General features: G+C 38.8%; 1 protein-coding gene across 3 annotated transcripts in view; it reads left to right on the plus strand.

Annotated features, from left to right (window-relative positions):
- The window catches only part of COLEC10 (collectin subfamily member 10), a 167,900-nt gene extending 156,506 nt beyond the window's left edge, over positions 1-11,394 (plus strand). For all 3 annotated transcript variants that reach the window (XM_033419915.2, XM_033419916.2, XM_004265365.4), the window contains 3 exons: positions 7,233-7,286; positions 8,886-8,981; positions 10,862-11,394. In XM_033419915.2, the coding sequence (XP_033275806.1) occupies positions 7,233-7,286; positions 8,886-8,981; positions 10,862-11,253 (542 nt within the window). In that variant the 3' untranslated portion in view covers positions 11,254-11,394. The remainder of the gene's footprint in view (positions 1-7,232; positions 7,287-8,885; positions 8,982-10,861) is intronic.
- Positions 11,395-12,321: the final 927 nt, after the last annotated feature.

Below are 12,321 nucleotides of genomic sequence, written 5' to 3' on the forward strand. Positions count from 1 at the left end.
CCTCTGCCTTTGCTCAGACAGTTTCCTACCCCTACACACCTCTTCATCCATCACTGTGTGTCAAAATACCACTTATTCTTCAAGACCATGAAGACTAGGCTTCTTTATAAAGCTTTTCCTGAACCCTTCCTTTGTGCTCTCAACCTGAGTTTGAACATCTATTAAGGTGTGAACATCTTCCATCATGGATTACTTGGGCTGCCATACAGCAGAATATTTGAGCTCTTGAGGTTTGAAATCGGAATGATTGGGTTTCAATCCTGACTCAGTGTCTTTCTTGCCGTGTGACCTTGTATACATTTCTTAACCTATCTGTGCTTCAGTTCCCTCATGGACAAAATAAAGACAGTAACAGCCTTAAAAAAAAAAGAGAGAGAGAGAAAGAGAGAGCACTGTCTCCTGCGCCAACTTCCCTCCAACATACTTCTCCTTGTATAAGTTTTTGGAGTGGATACAAGTATTTTGGGAGCTAGCTAAGAAGAACTTGAGTGGGGGAAATATCTTGTTTGGACTTAATGAGATATATCTGTGTAGTTTGCAGTTATTTCCATGTACAGTTAAGTTCTTGCTAACAGTTCCAAAGTAGGAATAACTTCCAAGAATACTCCTACCACCGACTGTGCAGATCTATCCAAAGTCATAATGAAAAAGTGCAGGGGTAGAAGTCAGATCATCATAAGAATGTGTCCGGGGCATCCAGCCCAAGAAATGTGTCGATTGTGCAAAAGAAACAAGGCTTGAAATGTACCAGGCCAGAGTTAATCTGTGGAAACATTTTTCAAATCTAACAGCTCAGATATGAGCAAGACTTTACAGAGGTATTCTCAAAGTTGACAATATTCTTAATTTACATACACCATCAATAACAAGTTGTGAAGGTGAAAGTAACTTCTTACATTATTAATAATAAAAATTAAATTCAGATTTCTGCTACGGGCCATGAGAGAGCCACCTGCGTTAATCCTTCTGCTAAGCATGACTAGTTGAGTCAAAAAATAAATAAAACCATATCTGAAGGCATGAGAGGGCAACCAAACTGAAAAAGACTTTAGGGGAGCCACGCTAAGGTAAGCTCTACATCCTGTGCTAATTTTCCACATTTACCAATTCATACTTGAGGCAGCATTAAGAGACCAAGAGGCTTGAGCAGAAAGCTCAAGAATTCAAGGCCTGCCAGAGATGAGTAGCCCAGGAAATGCCACTCTTTTTCTCATTTCAAAAACAAACATTTCCAGTTAGGATTCCAGGAATTCTGAAAAAACATTTCATTAAACATAGGCCCATTCGTGTTAAAAAAAAATGTAGCAAACTAGAAATAGAGGGAAACATTTAATATGAAAAGAATGTCAACAACAACAGAAACCTATTTAAAAATCATAGTTGGTAGCGAAATACTGAACACTTCTCTCCTGATATTGGAAATGAGATGAGCATAGCCTTCATCACCAAGTCTAATCAGCAATTATACTCGAATAAAGATGTTAGGAAAGAAAAAAACATTATATTATAGAAGAGGTGCCAGCCAGAGCAAAAATGCAAGAACAAGAGATAAGAATCATAATAACTGGAAATGAAGAAGAGGGTGGTTATTTCCTGACGGCATGATAACATACCCAGAAAATACAAAAGAATCTACAGATTAGCTATTTGTATTAAGTTTTTTAGACAGCTTAACTTCTAAAAATCAATTTTGTTTCTAAATACTAGAAACAATTTTAAAAACTGAAATTAAAAAGATTCCATTTATTGTAGCATCAAAATGGTCAAATATCTAGGAATAAATCCAACAAAAGATGCATAAGCTCTCTACGACAAACACCACATGTTGATAATGAGAGAAATTAAAGAATATCTAAGGAGATGGAGGTAAAGCTACATTCATAGATTGGTTGACTCAGTATTGTTAAGATGATCAATATTAATAAGATGATCCTCAAATTGATCAATAGATTCAGTGCTATTTCAGTTAACATCCCAGAAGTAGTTCTCTTGGAATAAGATAAGCCAATTCAAAATTTATAGGGAAATGAAAAGGACCATGAATTCCCAAAGACCATCTTGAAAAATAAAAACAAAAGTGAAAGATTTAAATTACTGCATTTAAATATTTATTATAAAGTTAAACAATCAAGATAGTATTGATTTAGTGCAGAGACAAATAGACCAATGGAAATGAATACAGCATGCAGAAACAGACCCCAAACTTGAATTATGCAAAGACGATATTTTTTTTGAAATGGGAAATGATGCACCTATCAATAAATCAATGGATGTATATGAATGCAGCCAAACATATGCAGCACATAATATATGAAAAAAAAGAATTATAGAAATACAAAATTCTTTTATTAAAATTTTATGATTTTTAGTGAATTTTGTAATGTGGTAATTGGCTACTTTTAAAATTTAGTGACTTAGTTTTCTTTTCTTAAAACAAGGATTCATTTTTATAAGTACTTTGTCATTTGTAATTTAGTATTTGTTTTAAAGAAGTCTCCTCAAATTGTGTAAGCTTCAGATAAAAATACATCATGAATCTGCTTCTGGCTCTATCAGCTTCATTTAACAAATGGTTAAAGGGAGGGAAAGGTGTAGCCAGAGTGTGGCATGTTGGACTTCAAGATTTCTGAGATGCGACCAAGTTATATAAGGTTAAGATCTCAAGTATTGCCCTAGAGATGAGCAGAAGTAGAGTGGGAGGCTAAGTCATTGCCACGAACATGTCCAGAATTCAAGGCCTTCATTAATTATTCTAGATGTTGCACATTCCTAGATTTTGATGTGCCAAATCTAGATGAGGCTCCAACCAGGAGGGTTGAAGTTCATGATCTTGAGCCTGGTCTTAATCCTGTCATAGAATAAGACTAGGTAACTTTGGAAGGAAGGGTGGTAGACGACGAGTCAAGGGGTAGGATCAAAAGTTTTCGTATGATTTTCTGAGCCTTAAAATGCATGAACTTCCAAAAATTGGACAAGTAACAGTCTGGAACGGATAGTGTTAACTAACCTTATCTTCTTCAGGCAATTCCTTATTCAAACTCAGTTGCCTATACATCTAGTGCACACCTCCATCACTTTATTATCGTCATGGCTTGTTAGGTTGTCTGTTTCATCCAATACACTGTGGATTTCTGGAGGAAACAAATGAACAAAAGCTATATCAGGTCTCTTTGTTTAAAGTGTATGTGAGGATGCTGCTTTTTAACCATTTTATTCTAATGTCTACTATACAGTAGAAACTTTCTAAATGTTTGTTGCATTAAGGATGAAAAAATAAACGATATACATTATTTCCTATGATGTGACCTTCTTTTCTACTCTTTATTTCTAAGTACCACTTTCCCTTAACATCAGTTTTCACCATTGGTTAAGATTTTTTACTCCTCCAGAGCTATGTCATGTCCTGGAATTTCAAAAAAAAAAAAAAAAAAATGGAGGTTCATTGCTCTGGCTCACCTGGATTAATTTCATTTTTAATCTGAACTTTGAAATTTATTGTTCTCATTTTGTCATTGGTCCTTCTAAATGACTCATTGATCCTTTTTCACTGACTCAGATTAATCTCAGCTTTCTGGGCTGACCTTAATGTTGTCACTTGAATGGATAAGGTAGCTTTCTGGATGTCAATATTTCATTTCAGGAATAGGAAAGGATGATTTAGTATAGGTAAATTCAATCCCACGACAAAATAGATGCTTTTACTTAAGGTTAATAATCTTTTTTACAGTGAAAGTATTATGGTGCTTGTTTGTTTAAATGCAACCTCTAATTCTTCAACATTAAGACAGTTAATACAGAGGTGTTCTCACTTATGGGTCAAAAATAAATTTTTGCGTATGCTTTAAACCAGATTTCGTTTTGGGGAAGTAGACACTATGAGCTCACATTCACCATGAATTGGCTAAGTACTTGGCATGCTTTCCTTTACCATAACTCTGATTTAGGGGGCAGAAGCTAACCCTGGTTGAACATCCTCTGGGCGTCAAGCACAGACCTAATCCCATGATCACATTATCTAATTTATCCTTCTTAATGATCTTATGACTTAAGGTACCACTATTCCACTTTAAAAATGAAAGAAATGGAGGCTTAAAGGAATTAAGTAACCTGTCCATGTTTAGCTATTAAATGGCATAGTCAAGATTCAAGCCCTGGTTTTTCAGACTTCCATGGTCTTTCATTCCACCACACTCCATTGACTTTCCCATCTGTTAAAAAACAGGAAAGGAATTCATGTCAAAATACTGGAAAGTAGGGCTTCCCTGGTGGCGCAGTGGTTGAGAGTCCGCCTGCCGATGCAGGGGACACGGGTTCGTGCCCCGGTCCGGGAAGATCCCACATGCCGCGGAGCGGCTGGGCCCGTGAGCCATGGCCGCTGAGCCTGCGCGTCCGGAGCCTGTGCTCCGCAACAGGAGAGGCCACAACAGTGAGAGGCTCGCGTACCGAAAAAAAAAAAAAAAATACTGGAAAGTAGTCACAGTGCTTACATCTTCTCAGAAAAAAAAAAAAAAAATCCATGCATCAATTCAAGTATCTATTTCCCACATTAAAATCCAGTTAAAGGCTACTGCTTCAATGAATCTTGCCCTACTCTGATCCACAGCCGTCTTTACCTTCTCTGAAAACCTACCAGGCAATTCCTTTATTTCATTCTGTTTGTAGACAATGGTGCTAATGTCTCATCTCCTTGGTCTCTTATGTGCACTTTGTTTTCCTTAAAAACCTATTTTTTTGGCCATGCTGCGCAGCTTGCAGGATCTTCGTTCCCTGACAAGGGATTGAACCCGTACCCTCGGCAGTGAAAGAGTCCCAGCCACTGGACGGCCAGGGAAGTCCCCCAAAACCTATCATTTTCTAAAGCAAATACTCTATGTATGCTTTTTTTTTTTAATATTCATTATTGGGCTTAGACCAGAACTAGGGTCATAGCAGAACTAGAATCAATTTTCAACCTATGTTGAATTGAAAGGATTCACATATAAAGAAAATAAACGATTTTTAATTAAAATATTAAGCCATATTCATATGAACCTTCAAGTCCATATTGCTTTTGGTGATGATAGGACTGATATTCCTTTCAACTTTTTATAACGTTTTTTGAAAACTTGGCTTCCCTTCATTAAGTCATTGGTTAAGTTATTTGAAAAGCACCATGAATTGGGGAGTCAGAAGTGGTTGGGTTTCAATACCAGCACTGCTATTGAATGGCTGGACGTCCTTGAGCAATTTATTTTGCCTCTCTGATCTTCAGTATCTTCAGTTGTAGAATAAATATAATGATAGTACCTAGCTCATTGGATTTAATATGATAATACCTAGAAAGTATCTAACTTGACAAATGATTGGCACTCAGCAAGTATATATTCCTTTTCTTCCATTAACATACTCTCAAAATCTAGTCTTATCTTTTCCAATTTACATATAAGGGAAATGACGAGTTTGCAGGACACAGCTTAGGTGTGTCCAGATCAGTCTTCCTCATCAGGGTGCTCGGCATATGTTTATGCTTCTTTCCCAACTGTACCTCTGCTGTACCTTGTTTCCTATGTTGCTCCTACCTTCACCTGCTGAAGCTCCAATGCCATCTCTTCAGGAGAGCCTTCCTTCATTCTTCCAGCTGGGGCACTACCTCTTCCAACTCCCTTCTGCATTGGACAGAGTATGTTATCTCTGTTCATGGTCTTTCTTATAATATTTACCACATTCCATTGTCACAGATTTCACCATTGTTTCATTTCATCCAAGTACAAGTTCTGAGGCATTCCCCAGCATACTTAAACTACATTTGGGGTTTCAAGGACTCCCCTCCTTTTGTCTGGGGAGCTGTGGCATCACTGTAAAGAAAAGTGTCCACATGGGTCAATTTGGAGAGGCTCAGCAAATCCTGGGGGCCCTGGCAGGCATGCCTTTCTGCATGATCAGTGGCCAATATGTACGGGACTCAATGAAAAGCAGTCAGCAGACAGTGATGAAAGAATGGCTAGTTGGCAGGCAACATGGGGAACCTTTTGGGTTTTAGAGTGGCTCCCAGGTTTTCCCTTTTGCTGGGAAAGGAAGGGGTTAGGCAGAACCTCAATGCTGACCCCATTGCCCCTTACATTGCCCCCTCGGTCATATACCCAATTCCTGGCCACATCATTATCCTACAAGAGTAAGCCTCATACTCTTTTCTAGCCTGGATGACCTTCATCCTGTATTCATCCCCCTGAATTCTTTCTTATTCTTTTTCCAGATCACCGTTGAAGCGTAAACTCTGTTTTACTTCTATCAGGGTCTTCTCTTTGGAGAAGAGTACTTCAGGGCCCAAAGCTTCAGGCAGACACTTCCTCTTATAAATCAAAAGTTTTGCTTTCAATTATTGTGCCTGATGTGGGTTTCAAGAGCTTATTTTGAAGTTGAAAAAATTCAACCTTTTTTTCCTCTCTGCTTTAATAATTCTGATTCTCTGGAAACTGTTTTGTGGATATCTCTGACTGAATAAGAAAAGGGTCAAATACAAAAAAGAGCAGAGAGGAAAATGATCAAGGTTGATATGTCAGTATAATATTTTTGACACAACTTTAAGATATGGATATTTGCATATATCACATCTCTTCCAAAAAGCATAAACTCTTTCAAGCCAGATGTTTAATCTTGTCTCTCTTTATACCCTTTCAAAGTACCAAGCAAGTCTTTTGTCTTGCATAGAGTAAGTAAATAGTAAGTATTTGTTGAATTAAATTGAAAAAGCACGATACGTGTTTTTGAAAATCCAAGGGCAGAGGCACATGGAAGAACTTGGGGGCATAATAAATACACAGACACTGTGTAGTGCTAATCAGTTGATCCAGATGTGTAAAACAATGGCACTTTTTAAATTAAAAACATGCAGAATATTGTCTTAGCTTTGCCCAGAAGGCCACATTATAAAAACATGTTAGTAAGATCAGTGACACAAACTTAAACGTTTATACATCCAACTGGAATTCTACATTCCATCTAATTAAATTATGACTCGTTTGATTTGTTGTACCTGTAGAGCCAACTCAAAATCAAATTATTTTTATAAAACCAAGGAATATTTGTTGGAGATATTGCAATGAATTTTAAAACCTCTTTCCTGTTGTTTTAGGTGTATAAGATATTGTCTGCCTGAAATAATTCTATTTCATTAGATTTTATGCGTTCTATTCTATTCATCAATAACACTGTTTTATTTAGTTGTTCTTTTCATGGCTATTGTTTTTCTTCAGGTGACAAAGGGGAAAAGGGTTTGCCTGGGATACCTGGAGGAAAAGGCAAAGCAGGTATAATATACTTAGTTTTTCTTCTTAATTTTTAGCATCATTCCAAATCTATTCATCTTAAAAATGAATATAGTTTATAGAAAAACAATAGTCTTTTCAGTGGGATTAACCTCATTTTCCTTGGGCCAGAAGCAAGAGAAGAATGAAAATTTCCTCTGTATCTGCTGGTGACTTTCCAAGCCTCTGGGGAAGGGGAGGATGGTGATTCCACCCCTCCCATGCTTACCATGAGGCAGCAAACCCAGCACATCAGGAAGCAGCCCTCATTCTCCGAGACCAGGAGGAAAATCCACGAGGGCCACAACAATTGGACCAGCACGTCTTACATTCCACCAACATCTCAGCCAAATACTGGCCAAGCAGTTTGCCAGCAGCAGACTGGCCTGATCCAGTGAGGCCCTGTGGTTACAGAACATGCCTCAGTGGCCGGGGAGTTTCTCCCTGATACTGAAAGAGAGGTCTATTTCCAGCGCTTGATGCAAGGAAAAAAGTAGCTTGTTCTTGGTGAGCTTCAATTATTTCTATCCGTAAAGGTGTAGTGCGGACTAATTCTAAGAGCTCTTTTAACTTCCTTATATTTAACTGTGAATGTGGATAAATAAAGCCACAGATATTTTTTTTTCCTTTGGCTAATAGAATTCATTTTGCTTTTCACCAACCAAAGAAACAAAGCAAATGGAAATGTTGACATGAAGCAGCCATTAAATAGGAAAAGGGAATCATTTGAATTTTTTTTAACTTTTTATTTTATATTGGAATATAGTTGATTAACAATGCGTTAGTTTCAGGTGTGCAGCAGAGTGATTCAGTTATACATATACACGTGTCTATTCTTTTTCACATTCTTTTCCCATTTAGTTGTTACATAATATTGAGCAGAGTTCCCTGTGCTATACAGCAGGCCCTTATTGGTTATCTGGGAATCATTTGAATTTTACATCATTTTCCTTACAATTCTTTCTCTGCCACATTACCAGTAGGTAACTGAAAAGGTAAATGAGCAAAGGGGAATTAATGGCAGAAGTTAAAATCATAGTTAATCCACAAATGGAACAACTGACTCTTGAAATTGTAAGATAGATCTATTCACAAGATTTAAACTTAGTCCTTGAAACATAAGCTATACTCCAAATGGATAATCAGAATTAACATTTATTTCATCGTGAAAGTTTTCTCCTGTCTTGGCAGAGTTGTGTGAGCCAGTGAACAATGCAGTAACAGAAGAGAAGACTGGCTAGAAATATGTTTTTTAAAAGCTGTAAAGATTTTATTCTGAGACTGGTATGTTCTGTGTTCAACAAAATGCCAAATGGTCCACAATATGTGTACCGTGCTTAGTCATATTGACAGTTCTTTTAAAAAATCTTGTTTAGAACTGTGTTTTAACTAATTTAAAATATTTAAAAAGATATTTTCTGAATTCCTAAAGACAAGGTATATCAGAAACCCTGTATTACATAAAAGACGAAAAGCATAGCCGTTCACAGAGAGACGTAGCCAGACCTGAAGAAGACAGTAAATATTGGGAAGAGAGCAATTGCTCTTTTCAACCAGTCTGCTAGTGCTTCAACATGAATTCACAGCTTTGTCATTTAAAAGGGACTGTCTGTGATTGCGGAAGATACCGAAAAGTTGTTGGACAACTGGATATCAGTGTGGCTCGCCTCAAGACATCCATGAAGTTTGTCAAGAATGGTGAGTCTCTTCTATTGCTTTGTACTATTTATCCGTGGATTTATCTCTTTCAACACTGCAATTCCAACATCCCTAGCAGGAAATAACTTTGGGCAAAGGCCTACTGAGATAGTGTCAACGGTTTAAAGGTCTCTCAAAATCCTAATTATCCACTCACTCTAGGACACTTCAGGTCCACTTCCTGTGGACATACATATGTGCGTTCCTATGGGTAGAAACGGGTGCTTTAGTGAGAGAGGGGAAGGAAGAAGAGGCAGAGTTTGGCTAGCTGGGCCTTAAGAAAAAAAAGGCCCAGCTTTCAAACAGCCAGCATCTCAGAAGGTAAAAGTAATAATAAAACAACAGCTACTTTCTTGAGTACTTGGAATAACAATAATTTTTATGATTAGACCGAAGCTTAGAGAGATTACCTTACCCATAGATACAAGCTAAATGAACAGTGGAGCACAGATCTGAACACAGGTTTCATGACTCCTCTACCCTCAGTGCAAATCAATAGGAACATTATGCATTTCTCTAAATTGTGCTATTTTCCATATCAGTCACTTTTGTTTTCCCTTGTATTTCCCTATTAAAGTGCTCAATAAAACCCTTAAAGTGGGGCTTATGTGCCCTCTCCTGAGACAGTATGAATGAGGGAACTCATTCATACTGTCTCATTCATACTGTTATGGTTGGTTTCACTTTGTTGTACTTTTATTTATTATAATCCAGCCATATTTATTGTACAATACTGGAGGCGCACGGTTGCCATCTTGTGTCCATTCTCGTCTTGTAATACTAAAGGCATAGGAAATGTTTGATATGAACTAACCCTCAGTTATAACTCTGGTTATAACCTATACAGAAGATGCCGCATCTGACATGACTTGGACGTTAATGAATAAACCAGACCCCAGAGGTTCAACATAGTGCAATAGTCCTTAACATTTGAGTGCTCATAGATTTATTTGTAAATTTTAACTTATAGACCCTAAAAAGATGTATGTAGATGCCCCCATAGGCCAAAACGTACATAGCATATTATGAGCTCGGGATGATTCTGAGTCCCCAATTCTGTCCTGAATCATACTCAGAAGCTCAGTCTACTTCATGTACCTGGAGTGAAGTATAGACCATCTATCTCAATTGATGTATACGTTCACAATCTAGGAATCTGGCCCATAGGGACAAACTTCTGTATTATTTCCATATCAGTCCAATAAGCCTTTACCACCCCCTAACGCTGTTCCAGGCACTGAGGCTACAGAGTGGCAAAGACATGGCCACTGGCCTCAAGATGCTCACAGTTCAGTAGAAGAGACACACAAACAATTAGACTAGAATGTGTCAAGTGCTGTGAAGTGAAAGGGACAATGGAAACATAGGGGAGAATGCACAGGAGTGCTCACGTCTGTCCAGGAGCATTGAAAAGGCTCTTATAGGAGAGAACACTTCCACTAAGATCTAAAGGATGGGTAGGAATTTGCCGGATAAAGCAGTAAGAAGACCTTCCAGGCATGAAAGGTACGGAAGTGGAAGAGAGAAGGTCATGCTCATGGAACGGTAAGTGTGGCAAAAGCATAAACTAGGAGGGGAAAAATTGTCTGAGATGAGCTGAGTGACAGTTCATATAACACATCTTTGTCAAAATAGCTCTCTGCTTCACATTGTGAGGGAAGTGAAGGAGAAAAAGACAAAGGAGGACCAATGACAGGAGTTTTTTCCCCATTTGACAGCTAGAAAGGTGGAGAAAATATTGAACCAGTGCCCACCTCATGATAGGGTCTTGAAAAAGAATTTTAAACGTTGAATAAATGAATTTAAGTTAGCAATATTTTATACTTAGCGTTTCTCTTTTTGACATATATAATCACATTCTTCTTTTCCTTGCTGCAAAGTCATAGCAGGGATTAGGGAAACCGAAGAGAAATTCTACTACATCGTTCAGGAGGAGAAGAACTACAGGGAATCCCTGTCCCACTGCCGGATCCGGGGTGGAATGCTAGCCATGCCAAAGGATGAAGCTGCCAACATGCTCCTGGCAGACTACGTCTCCAAGAGTGGCTTCTTCCGGGTGTTCATCGGGGTGAATGACCTTGAGAGAGAGGGCCAGTATGTGTTCACCGACAACACTCCACTGCAGAACTACAGCAACTGGAAAGAGGGTGAGCCCAGCGACCCCTACGGCCACGAGGACTGTGTGGAAATGCTGAGTTCAGGCAGGTGGAATGACACAGAGTGCCATCTTACCATGTACTTTGTCTGTGAGTTTGTCAAGAAGAAAAAGTAACTTCCCTCTTGCTGCACATTTGTCATTTCCCTGTGACTACCATGGCAGTTATTTTTATCCATCTTTCCTGTCTAATTACACTAAATTCATTCTGACTCAAGGCAAGTGAGAAATGCTAGACTGAGGTTTGGAATCTCCATCGCCATGCTCGTCCATGACGATTTTGAACATTTTCATACACGGTATGTTACTGAGCCATAAGCTCACCAGGTTATGGGTCCCAAGAGAGAGCTGGAATTACTAGTTGTGCAGGAGGTGGCTGTCTATGTCTCCAATGAAGTTCTCACTTGGCATTTGCTCTGCCATCTCTCCCTAGAGCCGTAAACCATCTCACTTGGCATTTGCTCTGTCATCTCTCCCTAGAGCCGTAAACCACTGTCTGTCTAGCCCAGTGGATAATTGGATAGTTGGTTGGGGATGATTAGGCGCCAAGCCAGACATATGAGAGGCTCTTCTCTTAGGAATGTCAAGGTATTATCTGTCTTTGAACCCAAGATCCCCAATTCTTTGACCAGTCACCCACCATGGCCATAGCCACACATGCAAGGTCCTCTTCTTTGCATACCCTCAGAAATACTTCAACTCTAAGCCTTTATGTGAGGAACTTCTAGCCTAGTGCCCTGTTCCAGACCATATGGAATCATGCAGATAACTTCTGTTCTTCTGGTTGATGGCCTTCACTGAAGTATACCCAGCCTTGGCCCCCTTTCTGTAGGCCCACAGGTAAATTCCAGGCCTCCAGATATTAACCCTGTGATCTGAGAAAAGGGAGCTCTAGAAATTGAAAAGAGAAAAAAGAAAAGGCTAGCTCCCACACAATGTTATTTATAATCCTCCTGCTAAATTGCCCCCTTTATTAATATGGCTCCATGTTTCCTCATCTTACGTTTATCCATAGCAACTTTTCTCCCTTTGGGCATGGAGAATGAAGGAAAGGGTTTGTGAAGCCTTCAGAAAACTCTAGAAGCTTCAGGGTGCTACCAACACCAAATCTCTAAGCCCCTTGTCTGCCTCTAATATATCATGCATGGTGACATTTTGTGGGAGGCCCTTTATTCTCTGCAACTG

The sequence above is a fragment of the Orcinus orca genome, chromosome 17 (genome assembly GCF_937001465.1).
Source record: "Orcinus orca chromosome 17, mOrcOrc1.1, whole genome shotgun sequence".
Taxonomy (NCBI): Eukaryota; Metazoa; Chordata; class Mammalia; order Artiodactyla; family Delphinidae; genus Orcinus; species Orcinus orca.